The sequence below is a fragment of the Cavia porcellus genome, unplaced genomic scaffold (assembly GCF_034190915.1).
Source record: "Cavia porcellus strain 051 isolate PalLab524CR breed Dunkin Hartley unplaced genomic scaffold, mCavPor4.1 scaffold_24, whole genome shotgun sequence".
NCBI classification, from domain to species: Eukaryota; Metazoa; Chordata; class Mammalia; order Rodentia; family Caviidae; genus Cavia; species Cavia porcellus.
This window is the reverse complement of record NW_026947507.1, coordinates 37,269,832-37,293,517: the sequence shown is the minus strand read 5'-3', so window position 1 is coordinate 37,293,517 and position 23,686 is coordinate 37,269,832. Positions and strand designations below refer to the sequence as shown.

General features: G+C 35.4%; 1 protein-coding gene across 2 annotated transcripts; it reads right to left on the bottom strand.

The window, feature by feature from the left end:
• Nucleotides 1-2,136: 2,136 nt before the first annotated feature.
• Adamdec1 (ADAM like decysin 1) lies at nucleotides 2,137-17,817 on the bottom strand. Of its 2 annotated transcripts, none has more exons than XM_013143211.2 (14): nucleotides 17,642-17,817; nucleotides 14,974-15,092; nucleotides 14,117-14,193; nucleotides 13,333-13,411; nucleotides 11,659-11,735; nucleotides 10,454-10,640; nucleotides 10,207-10,269; nucleotides 9,443-9,514; nucleotides 8,950-9,119; nucleotides 8,523-8,604; nucleotides 7,692-7,822; nucleotides 6,773-6,950; nucleotides 4,306-4,372; nucleotides 2,137-3,076 (listed from the first exon to the last, which is right to left on the bottom strand). In XM_013143211.2, exons 1-14 carry the CDS (start codon nucleotides 17,727-17,729, stop codon nucleotides 2,955-2,957), a joined length of 1,512 nt encoding a protein of 503 aa, XP_012998665.1. In that variant the 5' UTR covers nucleotides 17,730-17,817; the 3' UTR covers nucleotides 2,137-2,954. The 2 variants fall into 2 exon arrangements, with proteins under 2 accessions (XP_012998665.1, XP_003479716.2); XM_003479668.3 differs by having other exon boundaries at nucleotides 4,287-4,372; nucleotides 17,642-17,807.
• Between the last annotated feature and the right edge of the window lie 5,869 nt (nucleotides 17,818-23,686).

The window sequence follows — 23,686 nt, the reverse complement described above, 5'->3', positions numbered from 1 at the left end:
TTACATTGTTTTTCTATCCCTGAACAATATCTGACCTTCTCATTTGGGTTCCTGACTAGAGACAAAAAAGGAAAAAGAAAGAAAAGAAAGAAAAAGAAAGAAAGAAAAGAAAGAAAAGAAAGAAAAAGAAAGAAAGAAAGAAAGAAAGAAAGAAAGAAAGAAAGAAAGAAAGAAAAGAAGAAAGAAAGAACTCTATTTACTTTAGTGCATCTTCTGAATGGGACTCACTCACTTGTCCCTACTGAACAATTTGGGATAAGTGTTTCATCCATTCCCAAATATTCTCTAAATAATAAGACATGAAACCACCTTTCTCTGGTTTTCCTTACTAAAGCTAAATAAGGAGTTCTTTTGGAAAACAAAATACATCAAAGTAAAACATTGTTATAAAACAATATAACTACTGTAAAACCCACCTGACCCTCAGTGTAAATTATGGAAGACAGCTGTGTGAGAGCTGAGGGGATGATTCGGGGCCCCAGCTTGGTTTGTGTGTGTGAGTGTGTGTGTGTGTGTGTGCGCGCGCGTGCGTGTGTGTGTGTGTGTGTCCTTCCTTCTCCTTCCCTCCTTTCTGATTCCCAGACTCCTCTTAGGTATGAAAACACAAAATCTGAAATGAGTGACAGAGAACTTTGCAAATTCTGAAATCCAGTTTCACATCAAAAAGTGAAGCGAGACATTTGCATGGATAAAGTTTGTCCAGGGATACAGTTTTCAGGCCAAGAAGATCAGTTTTATTCAGGCGACTTGAAGGACACATAAGAATGGGCTGGTGGTAGAGGCAGTGAGTAGAATGTGGGCTGTCTGAGGCATGTGTGGACAGCTTGACCAGCATATTCTGGGGCAAAAAACAAACAAACAAAAGAAGGTGCCATTTTCTGAGAGTTATAATGGAAGACTGAACAGAGGATGACATGACGTCCGTTGCTGTAAACATTGTGATCACAGGATGGCCCGCAAAGTCCTGGGCTTTGTTCACAAAAGCCTGCACTGGCTTCCAGTTGAGAAACCCTGGCCCTACCTAAGACCCTTGGTAAGGCTACAGGTTTCAGAACTAAAGTGTGTGCATTCCCCTGGACTTAGGAGTCATCTCAGTACAGAGTACTGACAAGGGTCCCTCGGATGCCAGAGAAAAGCAGGATGCAGCGCATGCAAAGGCAAGGAAAAGCAAGAACTTTGATGGCCTGGATATCTCAGGAGCTCGGCCAGTCCAGCGTGGAGAGGAGGACAAAGGCGGGCTGACCTGGGGAAACCCACTGTTTGTCACTTGCTAACTGGACTCCTAGTCAGAGAAGGAGGGCTCGTGGGTGGTTCATAAATACGATTTTCAGGAATGCAGGATTTGAACTTGAGGCAGAAAGACTGTGCAACTGATAATAATACGGAGGCTTCCCCCTGGAAGTACAGAGGAGAAAGCAGTGAGCACTGCATGTAAAGCTTGCCAAGCCTTTGGCTGGGGCGGCACTTTGGGAAGGTGACGCTAGGTTTGTGTTTTATCATAGTATTTGCTTCCCACTTTTATTTAGTATACAGTGAGATTTTTTCTGGAAATGTCTTTTATTTTAAGAGCTTTGCTTTCATTTTTCATTGTTAAGAGTAGTTTTCAGGAAGGAAGCACTAGCTATCTTTGAAATCAGCATGATGGGGCTGTAGAAGAGAGTAACTATCTTTATTCTCTTATTATTTTTTATGAAATTTTATTTTTGTTTGTAAATGTCTTTGTTTAAGAATATGTTAATTTTGCATAGGCTTTAAAGCTATCTTTAAGTCAGCTTTTTGAAAAAGCATATGCTTTCAAATCAAATTATAGATCAGGAACTGCTTCAAAGCTAAAATTTGTGTAACAGGACAGTTCAGTTAGGCAGGAACTTGGGGACTTAGACTTGAGAATCACTTACAGGTGAGTGTCACCCATCATCCCGGTCTGTGTATACCCCAACTTTCAGCTTGGATGCTAACAGGCATAACTGGAAAAGTCTTTTCCTCCTCTGACCCCCTCCTTGCCACTCGTACCTATATTCTATCTCAAGTGCTAATATTGGCAGAATACTGTTTAAGGTGGAAAATAACCATGATCTTGAGTCCCCTATAAGGAATTTAAAAAATGTTTATTTGTGACAATCACCACACAGCAAATTGAAAAGTTGTAGTTTTATTGATAGTATATGATTTATTAAATCAATAGATGAACAAAGTCTTCTTGCCTGACTCAATGAAGGCCTCTCAAATTATACTTTATATCTCATAATGAAAGACATAGGCAAAGAATCATATCTGGTAAAAGGAGAAATGTTCGTACTTAATTAATCTTTGCATGCATTAGAAGAGCGTGGAGAGGAGCACAAAGGCGGGGCAAGGGGAATATAAAGCCTTCCCATATCAAGTACTCCTAGATTATGTTAGTAAAAGGAAAAAGTTATAGTGCAAATCGCTTGTATTTACAATTCTGGATTGACTCTGTGTAACTCGGTCATACATTTTGAGATCTTTAGTCAAAGGTCATCTTCTTTCTCTGTTCTCCAAAGGACAGAGCCAAGCATAGTCTCATACCTCTTAGAAACACATCGATGGTTAGGTCTAACTACACAGGCAACTTTTCAAAGTACATCTATTTAATGGTTGGCTGGTAAAAATACAAAGAGGAGAATGACAAGTGAAACACATCTATCACTATCAGCAGGGATTCTTCCCAGGACCCCCACAGATGCCAAAATATGTGAAAGCCGTGGCCCCTTACATAAAATGACACAGTATTTGCATATAACCTACACGCATTCTGCTCTATACTTTAAATCATTTCTACGTTACTTGTAACACCTAATACAATGGCGATAATATGAAAAATAGTTGTAGTACTGATTTTTAAAGACAATAATGACAAGATAAAAGTCCTTGTGTTCAGTACAAAAGTGATTATTTTCTCTCAGATATTTTCACTCAGTCGTTGGTTGAATTCACAAATGCAGAAAGCAAGATATAGACAATGCCAGCAATGAAAATATAAGATGCCGGGCACGGTTGAAGTCCTTGAGTGTCGCAAAGTTGCGTCTCAATGAAGTAGGCTGTGATTCATTTTCTGATTAAGAGAAAAATATTAAAGATCATAGTTATTATAGATTGCAAAATATGTTGTAATAATAAAAATGGCAGTGTATAGAATTTAAATAACACTAACAACCCTACTGAGAAGCATCATCAGTTCCATTTTATGGCTAAATTATGCAACTTAGCTCATGGTCAAACCACTAGTTTTCCCTAGAATTAAGGGGAGAGCTTAGGGTCCTGACTCCAAATTCACTTGTCTTTCCTTGACACTAAATGGCCCTCACCACACAGGAAGCACCATACCACTGCTCATCCAAGCCTAGGAGAGTTCACAGGGCTTTCTTTTTTCCTTTCCCTTCTTTTCTTTCATTTTTCCTTTGCTGTTCTTTTTTACTAATATGCTTTGCAAGGCACAATTTCTAAATGCCATGAGAATGAACTCATGCAGCATGGCTTACACGGTGCAATTAAATGAGAGCTGATAAATGCATGAGGGTGGTCTTTGTCATTTCATCTTTCCTGTGGATTTGACAGTCAGGCGTTTGAGTCGACTGTTGTCTTTATGGTTTCAATTCCAGAAAAGATTTAGACAAAGAATAAAGAATAACTCTTTCCACATAATGCTCCCTGGGTTTTTCCCATACTTAAGAATAATTTTATTATTGTTGCTGCCATTTTTATAGTGAGACTGTTTTCCACTAACCAACTAACAAACTGAGCTCTGGACTTTTCAAACCCAAATGGCAGGAATGTATAAGACACAAGAAGACTATCTGGATTATAACTCATTGAAACACTTCAACAAAAATAGAATTGCTAAGTCTTAAAGTGTGCTCTTAAGTACTACTAATTTTCCAACTGCCTTGCAAATGACAGCTCTTAGCTTTTAATCAAGAATAAAATATACTAATTTATCAAGTTTTTAAAAATTATCCTTTTCTTCTTTTCACTTTAGCTAGCATTAAAATTGTCTAACAGGAAATCATACTTGCTGTGCAGTTTTAAGCTTTCATAATCTCACAGAACTTGAAGAAGTGCATTCCCCCGCATTAGCATTATAGTTACACGGCCTTAGTGATTTATGTTTATAATTAAGAATTTTCTTTCTTCTCAAAATTGAAGCATTTTCAAAAATAAAGTAAATTGTGCTTCCGGGTATTATAGAACTCAGTGGGGGATCTTTCTCAAATCTGAAATAACACTGGGAAAATATTTAGGAACACAGAGAAGAAAGATCTCACGTGACACGGCCGGAGGCACCTTTTCTGCAGCTGGGTTCACTTTTAAGGTTGCAGGTCCGCGCATCGCAGCAAGGATCAGTGCATTTCTTCAAAGCAAACACGCAACAGGGAGCGTAAATTCAAGTTTATTCCCAAGGTACATAGGATTTAGGTACAAGACGGCAGGGAAATCTCACTGAGTAAACTAATGTGTTACACGAGTTCAGTGGAAATGACCAAACAAAGTTAATAATAGGAAAAAAAGTCATAAACAACAAAAACTACCTCTCAAAACTCAAATGGAATTCTCTAAGAAATTCCCCAAATGAATTTGGACTGGGGATGAATATAAATGACTTATGAGTTTCAAAGAACTATGTTTCTATTTTATTCAAACGCTCTGAAAACAGGGACAAAATTTAACCCACTATAGTATTTTACTAAGCATGCATAATCTTGGTTGTGAGACCACATGGTCACACACGCATGCGCGCACATACACTATTTTCAAATGAATATAAATGCAAAAATATGAATATAATACTGGCAAAACATTGCTTTATTAATATAATAACTCTCCTACATCTGTGGGCATTTTCTTCATCAAAAATGCAATAGTGGTGCAACTCTAAGAAATAAAGTTGTATAAGCTACTATAGTAAGAAACTGAGGAGAAAATAAGGAGTATTATTGTAATAAAGGTTAACTGGATAATTTGAGCTATCATTATTAAATTACTTCAGCATTGTTTGTAATTTATATAACAGGCAAGGGTTATTTATAGTCTACTTTTTGGAGAGTCTAATAAGTCTATGAGACATAAAAAAAGATTTGAAGATATAATGGGAATGTATGAATCATGTTTTTACTGTTTCTGTGGGATAAAATCCTTTATTTGGAAAAGAGAGAATCACCCCTTAAATATATTTTATGTGTCACCAAGATAATTATTTAACATAATGACTATAATAATAATAATAATAATAATAATAATAAAGCATTGATATCAGTAGGCAAGTGCTCTACTATTAAATTATTATACCAGCCCCAATTACTTTTTGGATAAGGAATTAGTTATTTAAAAATATAGATGTCCATAAGCCTGAATTTACTAGTTTTCATCAGTTACATAAAAAGAAAACTAGATACTGAAATAATATGAAAGTTGACTGATGTATTTCAAGAAAACAAGATATTGTGTGCTGTATAGACAGTCATTCCTTTTATTTTTCTCCTCCCCTGCATCTCCTCTGAAAATGTGCTATTCATCTACACAGCTAGAAGCACCTGTGATTTATGAGCTTCAATTTATTTCTATCCAAGAAAATATGGGAATGTGGGTTAGCCAGCTTAAGATAAACTCAACTGTAATTTATTTTAAAGGTCAAATCATTTGTAAAACTCCATACTTTATTATAATTAGCAGGATATTTGCAATATCCCTCAACAAATGTTTAAGTCACATCCAACAACATTCTAATGCAATTTAACAGCTCAGAATTTCTGAATACATAAGCCAAAGCATGGAATGATCATCTGTCTTCTATACAGTAATAGAGTGATCTAAAGTACTGGACAAACCTCGGGTTTCATTTTGTTATCAATTACTAGCTTTCATCCTTGGAACTAGTTTCTTATTTACTAACTACTTTTCTGAGCTCAATGTCTGTAATTAGGATAACAGCAGCGTTTATTTGGTAAGTTTGTCTTAACAAAGGAGATAAGACATAGATGGTAAAAACATACTTTGAAGTCTAGTACATATAATCTCTTCAAATGATAATTTTGTCTTAAAGATTGCTAAGAAAGCAGAATTCTTTTCTTTTTTTTTTTTTTTTTTGTCTTTCTCCTTTTTATCAGTACTGGGAATCGAACTCACAACTGCCTGCTTGCAATGCAGGCAGAAAGCAGCATTCTTAGAAACCTAATGTGAGATTGCTAGTGAGAATTCTATCAGAGACATTCATTAGAGTACATGGATGCCCTGATATTTCATAAGTGTTAAATCATAGTAGTTATCTTAGATATTATATGTTAATAGTTAATTTTCTAGAAGCTTAAGTGATTTCTCTTTTGTTTTTACAACCTTTGATTACTTCCTGGTTTACGTATTGACTTGATAAGAAAAGGCAATTTTCTCTACAGTGAGACCTTACCTCCAGATCTATAACTGCTACTGCTTAACAAATCATTGACTGACATCATGGAATTAAGCAATTTCTAGCTAAGTTGTCCAGAAAGATAAGTGACACACTGTGGCTGATGATTTACATCTTTACATTCAACTTTATCCAATCATATCATGATCATATCCTGGCTTTTGAAAGATGACTAAAATCACTAGCAAAGCACAAGTGCAAATCTACTTTTTAACTTTTGTGTTATCTTTAAAAGAATTTCCAGAAAAACATTTAAAAAGAATGGAAAAAATAAAGAAAAAATAAAACTACATATTTGGTGCCCCAGTAACAGTCCAATAAAAATTTAAACCACTTATGATCTCATACCTTAGGAGAACCACAATCACAATCTTCTCCTACTTCCAGAAGTTGGTTCCCACACACTGGCTTTGTTATTATATTTTTAGGACTAGGTGCTTGTAGCAGACACTTTGGTTTTTGAGATACAATGTAATTTTGAAAATGTGAGCGGCAGATGGTACTAAAATCCTTTGGAAATTTTGAACTGCAACCAAAAAAAAAATACTTAGAAATAATAGGAAGACAATAGGGCAATTTTTGCATGATAACTGAACAGGAGAATCTAACTTATCTAATGGTATTACTCAGTTCAATGGAGATCCCAAATTAAGTGAATGCTAATGCCCAGACTATGTCACACATGCCAGGTGGTAATGCATGCACACCATGCTCACTGAAATCTTTTTCCGAAATACACAAATGCAGAACTGAAGCATTTAAATCCCCACATGGTTTGATCACTGTCCTAAAGAGCAATAATAATCAATTTCGCTACTTGCTGTCATCCACTCATCTGGAACTGAAGAGTAAGTGGCAACGAGACAGCAACAATGACTCAGTGAAGTGGAATAACTGCAGACTTCTCGGTTACGCACAAATATTTCTCACTTTACTTGTGAACACCTCAAGAGCAACGTACGTGTCATGAAGGCATGCTTTTCTTAAATATCCGTGTGCTTTTAGTAGGTGATTTTGCTTTAAGTTAAAATAACTTTAAATTAAAGTAATATCATTGCCATGGTTGGAAACTCTATCCTGGAATATTTGGGGCTCTCAAAGAAGGAGCCCTGATACTTGGTAAAATCTGTACTAAAGGACAATGGAAGTTGAACTAGTGGGGTGTATACTCTTTTGGGGGAAAATACTCACCTCACACAGGAAGAGTGTATTAAATTCTTTTAGATTTGGGAAGTATGTTTTAAAACTTAGGATGACATGATTTTACCTCAGATATTGGTTCATCACACAACTGCCAGAAGGACACTGGGTATTATATGGAATGTCAGGCATACCAAGGACGTGGCCCAACTCATGGGCCATCACTGCTACGAGAGACACATCATTCTTATCTTTAGCCTGAAAAAAAATAGAAAAGTATGTCACTTCTTATTTATGAAACCAAATATGTTCTGCTCTGAATTGTAAATATGCAGTACTTGAAAAGAATAGCTTGAGCAATGAAAATGGGTCACTCAGCCCCTTTCCTTGAAACTGCTTATTGGGTGATGCTGAGTGAACATTTGAAATGGTCAGGTGCCATGAATCTGGTCACTGAATCCGGACTCAAGATTTGTCAAACTCAGGGCCGCTAAGTGCTCAGTAAACAAAGGCTAACTTACCTTCATTACTCTTGGAAACTATGAATAGGCAGCATAATATGGACTGGGAGGTTAATAAGGGCCATGAAGATACCTCTAACATTTACAGGACTTGGCTACATAACTTATATCTGCATTGGTCTTCCTTATCTGACCTGTTCAGCCAGAGATAACTAATGTAGAGATACCTCAGGCTGCAGAAGGCACCTATATCTGCTCTCTGTTTCAGTATTCCTGCTCTTATCCCTTAACACCAACTAAAGTGGGAAGTCTTTTGAGAGGCTGGTGTTTCATAATCTAAGAAATTTTCAGTGCAGGAGCCTACCAGTACATTCATTTCTGCTTTTACCTATTCACCCAGCAAACGCTTATTATGCTTACAGTCTGCGCAAATCACATATTCAGCTTCCTACAGATATAGAAGGAGTCACAGTGAGCCTTAGGATAAGTGTACATACCTCAATGACAGAAATCGAAGCTGGGGAGCACAGGGAATTCGAGGCTGCCAATCCTGCACGCCGATTGTTGAAGCCAATTCCACTGTGTGGAAGGTACAGAGACATTGTCATAGTCAGAGATTTTGGACTCGTTAACTTTTCCAGTGTTGTCATACATTTCCTCTGTCACCCTGGCCATTTCATGTCCGTTGGTCCTCAGATTGGCTTCCACTGTCCCATACCATTATAATGACCACAGAGGATTTTCTCATACCCAAGAACCCATGCTATGTATCTTACAGGGTCTTCCAAGTGTCCCACAGGTAAGTTGCTTATGGTAGAACGCATGGTTGGGGTGATGTGAATGAGCAGCAATCCCTGCCAAGGAGCCTTGGGGTTAGCTACCCACTTTACTGATGTATATCCACCCTGGCCAGCACGGGCTTACCTGAGAAGCTGAGCATGGTCATGGGTCTTCTGTTTCCCTGAGTTAGATCTATGCCACTTCATGAAACTGTTATACGTGTTGCCCATGTTGGGTTCCACCTTGATCTTGTCACCACTGGACCAGATTTCCATACCAACCAAAGCCACCTGAACATCTATTGTGTTATATATCTGTGGAAAGAGTATTTTTCTTCATGAAAAAGTGCAGGTGTCTTCAGTGTTTGGAGCTTTGTTGACCACATGTGACAGATAAGGGGATAGACCTTGAGTAATGAGTAATTTTTATTCTGGAAATAGAAATCTTAGAAAGGGTCTTTGCTACATTGTGGTGTAATTTGTTCACCTAAATGCTGATCTCTTTCCCCCATTTTGTCTAAATTTTCCAGAACTACTGTTCTTAAGGCATTGTGACACTCTCACCCCGTTGTTGTGAAGTCACATGGAAGCCACAAGTTCCCATGTGGAAGCGCATGCTGAGATGACAAATATCTTACCACATTGAGTAGGTTCAGCACATTAAACAAAAAGCTTCTTATCACGGTGAGATTCCCATTATACATCTTATACTGTAAAATGTGAAACACAGAGCATAACTAAAATAGCAAATTAAGGTGGAAAGCTAATAGGGTACAGGATTTCACATTTATATAAAAGTTACCGGTGTAATTAACATCTCTTTATTCCATGACTACCCTTTTCAAGACTTTAATTCAGGAGTTTTTTGCTAAGTGACAAATCAGACACTCATGGAATTTCAATGTTATTCATCTTTAAGTTTAGTAAATTAAATTAATAATGTAAGTAGCTGAAAAAATATTCAGTATTAAAATTTAATTATGAAGCAGCATGTACTAAGTAATATCATAGACTCTAGTAGCTTTTCTCTACATACCTAAATATAATTTGTAACTTATGTATAGTTTTAGGCCTTGTTTATGTGTTAATGATATTTGTATTAAAGATATATTTATATCTTATAAATATAAGGGAATTTAATATTATAACAATTCACTCTTTTTATTTTTGTGGTTATTTCCTAAGGCTATGCGGTATTAAGCATATCTCCAATACCTAAATATTTGGTGGCAGATATTAAAGTGGATTGGGGTGAAAACTGATACTGACAGAATAGGTGGCACAGACAACAAAATCGGTTGGACCTAGTACCTCTTTACTACAAAAGACAATTGCTTTCTTTTGATTGACCAAATAACTTAAAAGTTGAATACACTAAGAAGCACACAAATTTCATACTCACAAAGGCATTATCCAGTACCAAAAAGAGATCAATGTACTTCTGTCTCTGAAGAAAGTCTTCTGGCTTTACAAATAATAGAAGAACAGTGTCAACTCATGTCTTTGTCATAAAAGATTCAAAGCCTTACAAAAGATTTTTTTCCCAGGAAAGAATTAAATTGAAGAATAAGTAAAGACCAAGCATTGCTGAACCCTGCACTGTCACTTCTGAGAGAGCTGAACTCATAGCATTGCAAAGCCAACCTTACCTTTACACTTCCCAGGGACCTAGATAGCCTACGACGGCTCTGTCTCCTGCCCAGTCTCCTCACACCACACGTGCGATTAGCCATGTCTCCTTCCTCCTGATTGTAGGTGAGGACCACATGTTCATTCTGGTCAGCTCTTCGCAGAGGCCTGATCAGGTATCTTTGGCCATGGTGTGTGAAGTGACCTCTGTGAGACAGAGAGACTTGTGTTTTAGGGTTCGCTAATGCTCAGATTCTTACACACCTGTGCTGAGTGGCTCACTACCTCCTCCCCATCCAAATTTACACATAGTCCTTTACCTGTCGTATAAATGATTATGATCAGTATTTGTCAATACTTAACTAGTGCCTATCTTATCCATTTAGTCTGAAGAATTGCTAAAATGAAGCAATCTTAAAGAATGTGGCATTTACACCATTAATTTGGTATTTTTTTCAGCTTGATTATTCATTTAGCAAAATTTTCTTGACAGATCCCAGGAATATAACAGGAATAGAGTAAAGAAATGTACAGATGCCAACAGGGGTGAACAATGGACTAGTAAGTCACCCAGAGAGGCCAATCAGGGCTAGCAGTGGCTTAAGAAATATCCTTTTTTTTTAAGGAAGATAAGTTGTGTAGAGGAATAACATGAATCCATAAATGCCATTAAAAATTATAGCCATAAAAGTATTTTATGGTATGAAAAAACTTACTATGTCATACTATGTAATAATGGTATTGAAAGAATAGCTACAGGTTTTATTTCATCTTTTATTGATGGGAAAGATATATATGTCCATATATATAAAGGGCTGAAACACAATGAAGTATTAGTAATATTGATCATTCAGAGGTAAAATTTTATAGTAGCTGTTATTTTATTATTTTGTGCTTCCTTTTACCCTGTGAATTTTCTCTGGTTGGCAAGAGTTATTTATTTAAACAGGAATGCACACACATATTATTAAAAAATTAAGTTCAGCTGAGAAAACTGTAGAGTATTAAAAAAAACAAGATTGCTTCAAAGAGAGAAGTCGATGATCTCTGAAGTAACTCTAGATATCACCAGGTCCAGAATGTAGCATTCTTACTTAAACAGAGCAGCTCTGTACTTCAAGAGTAGCAGATTATGATATGATTGTAATGGTGCTACCTTATTCTTCATCTTAATCTCATAACAAACAGATACTTGACATTTACTCGTTCTGATAGTGTCTCTCACCTCAGCCCATCGCAGGTGCTAATGCTGGCAATAGAATCCTTTTCATTCAGAATATGACCTTCATAGTAACAATGTTTCTGTAATTAAAAAATATGCATATACTTTAGAAATGCATATCCACACATATATAAGCATAGTTTACACACATATGTGCACACCGCCAGAGTATATGAATTACAGCAACGAGGAAAGCTGCCACCTTGAGTATGTGCAAAGTCCAAGTAGTGTCTATGTCCTAACCGCCTTTCAGAAACAAACATGTTGAGGTCCTCAGAGGTTTTCTGAATTGGTATCTGGGTTATTTTTCACATACTAATTGCATAAAGACAAAGTCTAGGACTCAACGCATAAATGAGCTTATGAGAAAAGCGAACATTGCTGCTGAGAAACGTCTGATCCCTTTGGGATTTATTGTACTGTGCAGAATCGCTGGTTGCGGGGCCACTTTCAAGAAGCTGTGAGAGTCCCTCTGTGAGTCTCAAGGTCCATGTTAGTAAAATCAGCCACCTATTTTTCAAAATAATTGGCTTAATTCATCATTGTCATTGGAGTATTAGTGAGATGCCACTACCAGATTTAAGGCCCTAGAATATTTGTGTGCAATGAAAAACTTACACAACTGGTGGTCCATATCATATTGGGACCTCATATGTGACACTGCGTACAAAATGTGATGAACAATCTCTGATGTAAAGTAAATTGACTTGCTGAAGAGTTGGAAATCCACCATATGCATGACTTGTACCTTCTTTGGAAGAGTCCTTGATAGAAACATTTTCTTGTGGAAGATTTGGAAAAGGTACCTTGTTGAGCGCTAATATTTGAGCATGAATTAATGTGTCAGATACTCTCCACTGAGGACAAATATTAACAAAAATCCACACATCTCAAAAATGAGTGCTGTGATAAGAGGAAAGAATGAAGTCTGATTTTGTAATGGGTTTTTTGTTTTGCTTATAAGGTTGTGCATGTTTAGAGTGCCAGGAAGGATACCTGTGAATAAGCATCTCGGTGTGATATCTCCCAAATGAGCTTTCTGCATTAGATCTTGCTCTTTGCTAGTTCTCTATAGTTGTTTCTCTATGTCTGACATCTGACTGTGGTGTATAGGTGTATGGCTTGACTAAATACAAACATATTCATTCAATAATTGATAATCCATCTCTGAGTCTAATAAAAAACATATTTTAAAGAATCAGTAAATAGTGACATGTTGGGGCTGGGAATGTGGCTCAATGGTAGAGTTCTTGCCTTGCATACACAGGGTCCTGGGTTTGATCAGTACCAAAAAAGAAAAAAAAATAATAATAGTGACATGTCCTTTCAGTTATCTATAGGGGAAACTATTTCTAATTCCTGCATAAAATAGTCTAAGGACAAGTGGACTTTGAATTGCTCTTCAAGATGCAAAATTTAGAAGCCTCCTGTTACTCTATCTTAAAAGCTGACTGTGATTTTATATGTGTTGTCTCACAGGTGGTATGTGAGCACTTTGATTTCAAATAAAATTTTTTTTGTACCAGGGATTGAACTCATGTGCTTGCAAGGCAGGTGCTTATGCCACTGAGCTAAATCCCCGGCTCAAATAATATTTTTAAATTATCATTGGATCTATGCATTTTGTGAGCTCAATGATGGATCTTGCAAGAGTCCCAGGGAGTGTTCAAATCCTACCATGTTCTGAGAGCTCCCGGTTATTTCTTCTCCTCTGGGTGAGTAATACGTTTCAGTGTAGTCTGGCCCCAGGACATGCCTATGGAGAGCAGAAAGTGGCATAGTACACTCAAGATGTGGACAAAGATTCATTTACCTAAGACATTCTTCTGCACCAAAGGAACTATAATGCCTACAATGAGAAAACTGACATTTTGGCCCTTGATTTCTTTCCAGCATTGAAACTCACATCAAATAATTAGTAATAATTAAATTGAGGACAGAAATGCTCTCAAGTACTGTTCAGCCACAAATGTTTCTTTTTTCCTGACAAATGGGTCATTTCAGGGTTCTTTGCACCAAGTGCTCAACCTTCAGAAAATTCTGAAGGGTGTGAGGTCACAAGTGTGTATCAAGAGCCACTGCCTCTCAAAAGTAGTTTACTGAGTGTTATAGAAGTTGATGGAAACCCATTTCCTGGAACATATCTCAATTCTGTGTACTCTAAATTTGCCTCATATAAAACTAATAGGAAATCACATCAAAAGTTGGAGTTTATCAAGGTAGGTGATTTCAATAAATTGCAAAACATTCAAGAAAGGAAGTCGTATATTTGTGTAACTGTCATTGTTTTACGCTTTGCAAATGATTCCCCAAGAAAGCATCAACCTTCTTAGATAACATGAGCACAAATCAGTGTCATCTAAAGCTCCGTATGCCTGCAACTGTACTGAAGAGTTTCAAAAACTTTTCTCCAACATGGCTTAATATAATTCAGTGATTAGATTGAAGAAGTACAACTTACTTGGCTTTTTGTAGATGAAGAATGACTTCTTCTCCATTTACTCTAATCAGATATTGAACTTCAGATATATAAGTTTCCTGAAAATTTTTAAAAGTTTAATTACACGAGTTGTATTTCTGAATATAATGCTATATGTAGTACAAATTAGAACAGTTATAAACATACGAAAGTTTAGGATAGTTCTCTTATGCCTTTAAAGTATCTAAAACAAAGCCTAACTTGCACATTAAGAAATTCTTCCTAAATGTATGAACAATTACATAGTAATGATGCAGATTAAACTAGGTCTAATATATGATAGGGACTTACCATTTGCTCCAGTGTATCACCATCCTGAGTACATAATTGATCAACAGGAGAATTACAGGAGATATACTTTCACTTTAAAGGCAATTTTTAAATCTACTAAGAATTAAATAAGATGAAAATTTTAAAAAATGAGAGAAATGTTGTAACAATGGGGTAGTCAAAAGTTAATAATCTTGATATACGAAAAATAACAATTGTCAACTAAAGTTGAATTCTCCACTAAAGACAAATAATTTAGAAAGATAAAAGGCAATGCACTGGATAAAAGTTAAGAATGAGGCAGAGAAGTGGGTATGGAGAATCCAGGACTTAGTACCATCTCCTACACGTTTGCCCTTTCTGGAAATTTGCATCCCCCAGAGATTTAAAGAAATTCCCAATTACTGCTTTTGAGGAATCCTATAATCTCTCCTGTAAAAACCAACTGTATATAGGGATATCAAGAAGAACTATTCGCTGTGAACTGTGACATCATTTCAGCTGGTAAAAGGACTTTCATCTTTGTCCACAGAGGATTGTAAAGTCTATCACAATCCTTTATTGCTTACCTCTTTGCCTTGTTTTTCTGTCTGGTTATTCTCGATTCCTCTTTTGGATAAATTGTGTAGCATTTTAGGATGAACTATTTCATGGAGGTTAAATTCAGGAGTTTGCTTTATGGCTATTACTAAAGAAAGAAAGATAATATTGATACAAAAAATTTAAAAAGTTTCATTCTGGTTTGGTTTTGTTTGAATATCTATTGATCTACTGAGAAAACATAAAAGACTGGTAATTTTCTAGAGCACAAACATTAAGAGCAAATTCTTTTCCTAACAATCTCCTCTCTGCCTCTGTCTGTTTCTGTCTATCTGTCTGCCTGTCTGTCTGTTTCTCTGTCTCTCTTTCTCCATTGTTCAGAGACATCATAAAGGTGCAACAATTCTTTGAATGGCCTCTTTGTGTGCAAATTCTGAACCACCAAGACCGAAACAGAGATTAAGAAGAGGGAGTAGTGAGTCAGGAAATATACGTGAAGTAATCTGGTTACTTCTTCCTCTGCCATCCTCTTAAAAAAAAAAAAATCCTGCTAAATCCTCTTGAGGCATCTGCTTTTCCTTTTCTATGTCTTGTTCTTAGTGTGATGCAAGCCCTAACTACTCCAAATACCACTTACACCATTTTAGGGAAATATTCCATTAAACTACAGTGACTGTGATTTTCACTGTTTGCCTTGACAGTAAGCCAATGTCTTTTTTCTTTTGTTAGCTCTGTCCTTCAAGACTGGAGCTCTCACAGGAAATGTTGCTGTTGATCTCTCTTGGAGGAATTTTAAAGCAACAAAAAGCAAGTAGGGAAGTTTCCTTTGTTTACAAATACTGAGAAAATGACTTAACTTGTAATCAAAAGAAGTGGTCTTATGTTCTGGTAAATAGGCTTAGAGAAGTCATTTTGCCTTTGTAGTTTTTATCATCAAAGAGATTGGTTTACAGCTTGAATGAAACATAAAAATTATTTAGCACCATTTTAGGGAAATAGTAGGGCACCTCTTCTTTATAGTCATCCAATTATTTATATAAGATCATTCAATATAAGTCACGCCTGTATTTCACTCTAAAGTATCTGAGCTTTGAAACATTTTCCTGCTCATTGTGACGAGCTGAGGCTTCATTAGGACACCAAGCAATTCTACCCCTGGCAGATATGGAGAACCTGAAGGGAAACAGTAGAAGCTGCCAGAGATCTGTTGCAGTGTGTCCTGAGAGGAATTCGTCATGCAGAAAATTTAGAACGGCAGTAGTAAGTATTCATTTTTCAAACGATAATGTGGATCCATAGACATAGACTTGAAATTAGAGTGAATTTTAATAATATCTAGTCAGTTTAGTACTAACTGTGCAATTTTGGGAAAGCCTTCAAAGTATTTGTTTACCTCATTACTTGCTTTATTTGGACTTGAGAACATTTCCAAACAGAGCTTACAATTTGATTCAGCTAAAGGCCTTAACAAGATTTCTAAAGTAAAAACTGTACCTTGTGTGTCTCTTTAAGGAACATAAAGATCAAAGTCAAGAAAGCTCTAACAAAATTCCAAATTCTTATTTCTCAAAAATATTTAATTTTGGAAATGGAGACACTGAGTGAATAATATATTCATACTTTAACTATAATATCTCAAATCACTTTGATTTTTAACATAATCATAGCAAGTTATAATGTAAAAGTGTTAAATTCTTCTTGAGTCAGTAATAAAACACCTTTGATACTACTTTTAATATTAAAATTCATATATTAATTCAACAAATATTTATTGAATGCTAACTTTGAGCTAGTCATGATTGGAGGTCATTGAGTTAAATCAATAAATAGAATATACTGTGATTCCTGTTTATATAATTCACTTTCTATTTGTCAATTGGTTGATTTGTCTCTCAGCATCTAGGAAGATTGACAGGTATGTCCTGTGTATTATAATAAACCAACTACACATTGGAAGGTGATAAGGATTACGGTGATGAAATATCAGAATAAAGCAGAATTTGAATGCTGGCATGGAGGTGTATGTTGAAATTTTAAGTAGGGTAGTGTCGTGTATTTGGGGCTATGTGTTTTAGCAAATAAAATGATAAGACCTAAAGTAGTCCAATTCATGTTTCTAAGAGACTGCTTTCAATGCCCAGCAAAAAAAAAGTAACACCAAACACAAAAGTATCGAGAGAGTAATGATAGAACTAGTCAGATTATTTTATGTGATACACATTTTTAGAGATAGTTCATTAAACATTTAAATCACAACCAAGACTAGAGTACTTTTAAAGGAATTTAATAAATGGTTTTGAAATACTTTCACTAAGCTGTACATGTATATATATAATTATTTTAAATCATTCTATTTTATCATTTGAGTACAGTATTAGCTCTGAACAATAAAATAAACACATGAGTAATACGAAGTCTAGAGCCAGACTTTAAATACAACTTGTACACAGCATTGTTAAACAAGTGATAATTTTGTGGTGAGCTTACACAAACCTTTAAACATATACTTTAGCTCTTTCATTACAGGATTTATTACAAGTATATCCACAGAAGGAAATGTCAGGTCCACACTACTTTTTACATGATTATCAGTCTTGATCTTTATATCACAGGGACCTGTGTTATTTGTTCAAGGGTAATTTAAGCATCCATCAAATAATTTGAGCTTCGTGTAGGATGTGACCAAGTTTCACTTACCTTGAGTTTGAATGATGAGACAGAGCCCAGAAAGCAAAATCCAGGACATGTTGGTTACTGCAGACAGCTCAGAAGACTCAGGCAGCATGAAGCTGTGGTCTCCCTGTCTGCCAGTTTTATCTTTCCCTGCTTCTCTTTAGAAATTAAAAAAAAAAATAAGACCTCAAACTCTTCTTGTGAGATCGAGGGAATGTTTCCTAACTGTATTGGGAAATCACCAAGAAATAGCTGTGTTGACACCATGAGAATGTTCCTCATTTCTGAGAGGTATTTATGACTGTGGTTACTGCTCATTAAGGTTCACATCTGGAGAGTGGCCTTGGATACTCTCAGGGGTGGGAATGTACAAACTTACACTGAGGTGTCATATGTGCACGTGAGTGTACATTTCTATAACTGCACATTGAAAGACAGATCAATATTCTGTGCATATTTTGAGAAATTGGCACAGAGAACAGAGAATTCACAAAACAAGCACCCTGCGAAGTCTTGCAAGCCAGAATATTGTAAACCTGGTTTTTAGTCTCCTTCTGAGTAAAAAAGAAAATATTGGTGATATGAACATCTCAGGCTCTTGAAAACTTCATATGAAGTTGTACCATTACACATGTATATGCACACACAGGCAGAATGATAAAGAAATGTGCAAATGTAAATGATTTTAAAATGTTAGTACCGACTCAAATATAATACATTTGAAGTTTGGTTGAGGTATATTGATTGGCAAAAATGATATGTTTTCGTAGTCATAAATGAGATAAAAGTATATTGAAGAAGAAATGTTGACCACCCAATGGCCCAATATCAAGAATTGACTTCTGCTACCATTCTGAAAATATATTTTCATCTCTTTTTCTATATACTAATAAAAAGAATAGAAATATTAATTTTATTGTACAAAGGGTTTGAGAGTCTGAAGTTTCTGTATAGATTACAACAAATATTTCCATAGTATTGTATTTTGAATTTTTACATATGCTATATGTGGTTGTGTGTAGTTTTTTGACTTTCAAGATAAATTTTTACAAGCAGTATTATTTTGTTCAAAAGTGTAAATAACTTGCAGTTTATGGGATGATTGACTTAGTGTTTCTCAGAAGGTTATTCCCAAAATAAGCTTCCACATAAAGTGTACTCCCAACTTAAAATCCTACTCCCACTAACAACTGAACTTACTTTTAGTGATCTATTTGGGAAGTTCCTAGCATCTACTTTCAAGTTTTGAAATCACCTTTCTCAGTATATTTTTTTTATTTAAGGAGAAAAAGAAAGAAAAACAGAAAAAGGGTACAAATTATACAGAATTTCAGAAAAAATAAACAATAGGAAATCATTAGTTGGTAGATTACATATTGTTATCTTAGAAATAGTTGTTCAAGTTACAAAATTAAAGCATATAAAGTGGACTTTCAAACAGTGAGACTGGAAACAGTTTTGTTCAATGATCCAACAAAACTCAGTAATATGGTTATCTATCTTATACACTTAAATATATATGCAGTTATATTCTTTAGAGCACTTTCTTTTCCTTTCTTCTGTACAATGACAATTACACATTTTGGGTTTTATTATTCCCACAGTTCTTAATACTTTTTTTTGAAGAGAGTAAAACCAAATGTGACATAACAGAACAGAGTCAGTCAAATCAAAAGGATGGACATAATAGATAATGTAAAAACAAAATACTAGGTGATCAACAATGGTTACCATACTGCCTCTTGCTATCTTAAAAAGAATTGCCTGTATCATCAGTTATAATAAAATTAAACAAGAAGTAAAGAATAAAACCAAAACATTGGAGACATTACAGGACTTTAAAAGAAGATAGTAGTCAACCAGAATGGGCGTCATAATGACTCTTAATTGTCTTTACAGTTGTTGCCTATACTTTTGAACTTGATACTATCAATCAAAGCAGAATAGAGGAAAATCAGTCAAAGCAAGATGGTGAGGGCTATACAGGGTTTCAAATCAAGTTAATAGGAAATCAAAGTGGATTACTATAATGTATCCTGCTATTTTTTAAATTTTCCCTTAATTAAAAAGATAACAAAAAAGGTAAGTAAATAATTTTTAAAAAGGAGACTGAGATAAAAGAGAGCATAACAACAAAACAGCACAGGTCAAAGCATAACCATTTAAGCAAAATAATGTTCCACCACAAGATATCCTGACATAAAAGCAATTACTATGGTGTCTCTTTCCTTGCAATCTTTGAGTATAACTTCGTATACTGTAGGTTTCTCTATGATTTTGTAATTCCTTTGCTGGTACAAAAGATAAGCATTCTATTTACAAAATTTATCAGTTACCATAATAATTTTAATAAAGTATAACATTAAGACTGAAAAAGAAAACCAGGAATGGTTTAACACTCATTAACATTCTCCTCCTGACTGCTCATGTGTTCTTGTCAAATGTTCTAGGTTTCCATGTCTTCAGCCACTATGTTACATGTTATTGTGTTTGTGTGTTTTATTCAGATGATGTTGTTTGAAATTACTCAGATATAAACTAAATTATTTGCTTGAAGTTCTTTTTCATATTTTTTTCTTTAAAAAATAACTTTCTTCTCTGTTAAAGACTTTTAATAAATCCTTTTCATTATTTAAAAGCTTTAGTAAACTAACGTTTACTTGGAGTAGGCATCTCCACTGATTTTTCCAAATATGTTTTTTTTCCTGTTTTTTAGTGGTAGCTTAGCTGGCTATACAGTTTAAAATAATAATTAATGTCTCCCAAAACTGTAGAGTTATTATTTTAACTATGTTTTGGCAACTGTTACTGTTAGTAATTCTATCTACAGCCTAATGGAAATTTATTTTGTCAACTGTATAACTAGTGTAATTTTATGCATCAATTATATATTTTTGAGCTCAAGTTAAATTTAAGTTTAAATGGTGTTGTAATGAGGGGTTGTAAGGAGAACAATTAGAACTAGGACACAGAATTTATAATATTATTTTATGATGGTCTCCCAGAGTTAAACATAGAAAGTGCAGGAAATCTGTCCATAACACTAAAGACTCAAAATATTCAGCCAAGGGCCTGAATCCCACACCAACGTCTTGCACGAGTCCAGATGAAAACCTAGACAATACCTCCCACGAGTCCAGCGGGAGGTCTAGAGCCCATGAGAAGGACTCAGGCCAGTCTGTTTTACAGATCGTGCTGTGAAGGTCCAAAGGTCAGCAGTGGAAGCTAGAAAGTCTATGCCAGTGGGATGAAGGAGCTGTGCTGGTAGGATGAGGGTTCTACACGGGAGCCAAGAAGTCATGCTCAAATCAAGACTAGAGCTGTCCTGAAAAGCACCACAGCCATCCTCAGTAACGTGGAGGTCTGAGCTCCTCCTACAATAAGTACAGTGGAGTACATGCCAGAAAGCCAGCATGACAAGTTCATCCTAAAGATCAAATGGCACACACCATCCCCTCCAGAGCCAGGAAGCAATGCTCAGTGTTAAGGTTCAGAGCTCCTCTAAGTGAACCACAGCTACTCTCACCAACAAGGTCCTGAGCTCCTCCGATGACAATAGTTGAACTCACACTGGGGAAGCTAGTCATGACGAGCTCCTCCAGAAGAACCAGCGGCTCAGACAGCAACACTTAGAGAAACCCACAACACCTCATTCATCTTTTCTAGTCTCTATTTATGCTGGCAACTTTCCTCAGGTGAACCATCTGTGCTCAGCACCATGCTGATTTAATTCAGCTGATGTTAAACTGACCGTCAGTTTTACTTCTGTTAATCTAAAAATGATTCTAAAACCACCCTTGCTATTGAGGTATATAATGGAGAAAAATTCATAAGCAAACAAAATCTGTACAAATAAAAAATACTATGACATATTCAGGTAGATTTAGAAAGGATGGGAAAAGCTAGGTATCAGGTAGATTTAGAAAGGATAGAAAAAGCTAAAAGGAGTACAGTAGTATATAACCAAACCATAGATATCTACAAAATCATGTTTGCTGAACTATGATATGACCACAATGACTTTAAATAACACATAATGTAATAGGTATAGACATAAAGTGTATGACATTTGCCGTGGCAAATTTATGGGGAAATGCTAACAACCTTAAAAGTTACATATTTGAGAACTACATAGCTTATAAAATTGTCAGACTTCTGATTAATTGGAGATAGTAACTGAAGGAGATAGAGGAATCTGAAATGAGTTCTAGGCTTGAGCTCAAGCAGCTGTATGAATATTAGGAAGACTTCTGGGGGCTGCGGTTTGGTTCCATTTCAATAATAGAAGGTCCAGTTCTGGGAATACTCTTCAGGAAAACAACATTTGAAAGATAGTAGATGTTTAAAAATAATCTTTGAGTATATTCACCATGAAAGAAGTTTGAAAACAACTCTCAGAGGGAATGGGTGCTGTTTATTGGCTAGATGCATATTAGTCTATAAATTAAAATTAGGGTAATAATGGTGAAGAAGTTGTTTACTCAGTGCATCTGGAGGGAATGACAAATGGCATAACTTAAAATCCTTATGCAATACAATATTAAAGGATTAACCAAACATTAGACTTAATTTCTGACCATAAGACTAGGAAATCATTACAGAGAATTTGGTTCCCATAAAGCTTGCAAATTAACATTCTGGAATGTTTCATAACAAATTACTTTTGATTTGGGGAACATGTTTAAATATTGTCTAATCAGAAGCAAAAAATGTAATAGCAACATGCAAATAAAATGCAATAATATTTATAAACTTAAAACTTGTACATATATTATTTTTATTTGATTGTCACAACAGTAGATATAAATAACTCCTCCACCATCATTTTGTGGATGTAACTACAAATGATTTTCTTTAAATTACTTAGATCTGTAGCCTCCTAAGTCATTGTTAATGTGGGAAAGGGGTGCTTCGTATCAGAAGGAATTTCAAATACTTATTGTGAGCAATCTCTTTGATGGCTTCAATTGCTCAAAAAGGAAAATTTTCCCAAGAGTAGGAGTGGGTCAGGAGTCAGTGTAAGGTGAAAAGCTTGAAGAAGGGTGTAAGGTAGTAGTATCCATGGTCTGGCTAAAGTTGCAGCACTATATTGAGTAAGAATGGTATGGTAAGCGAGGGTATCTTTGTTTCACTCCAGCTATCCACTCCAGAAATGCTTTAGATTTTTCTCCATTGGGTATGATGTATGCCTTGTCATATTATAGCCTTTATTATGTTGAGATACAATCCTTGCATGCCTAATTTGTTCAGGAATTTTGTCATGAAAACTTGTGCAATTCTATAAGTATTTTTGGCATCTATGAAAACTGGTAACATTTGCATCATTTATTCTATTGATAGGATGTATTACAGTTACTGATTTGCATATATTGAACCATCCTTGGATGCTGGGATAAATCTCACTTGGTCATGCTGAATAATATCTTTAATGTGCGGTTGAATATATCTTGCTATTCTCTTTTTTTGAGGATTTCTGCAGCCGTTATCACCAAGGACATTGGTCTACAGTTTTCATTTTTGGTTGTATCTTTCTCTTGGTTTGGTTATGGGATAATGAGTTTGGAAGGATTTCCTTCATTTTAAATATCTAAAACATTTTGAGAAAAATAAACAATAGTTCTTATTTCAAAACCAGGTAAAATTCAGCACTTGAAGCCCCCTAGCCTGGATTTTAGTTTGCTGGGAGAATTTTACTACTGATTAAATCCCATTACTTGCTATTGGCATATTGAGGTATTTATGTTCTTATTGGAAGAAAGATTCATTTTTTATTTGACTGACTGGATTTTTTAATTTTCAAGATTTCAATGAATTCTTTTCTAAGATGTCTATTTCTTTGTCTAATTTCTTGTAATCATGAATTGTTTACCAGTTTTACTGAGTTATCTGTGTTCTGTTGAGTTCTACTCAGTTTCCTTATAATCACTCTTCCAAATTCTTTTCCAGGCATTTTGTGAATATTCTTTTCCTGGAAGTCTACTACTAACAGATTATTGTGTTCATTTTTGAGGTGCTGTAATTTTTTCACATTGCTCATGACCCTACCTTGAGATTTATGTATCTGGAAAA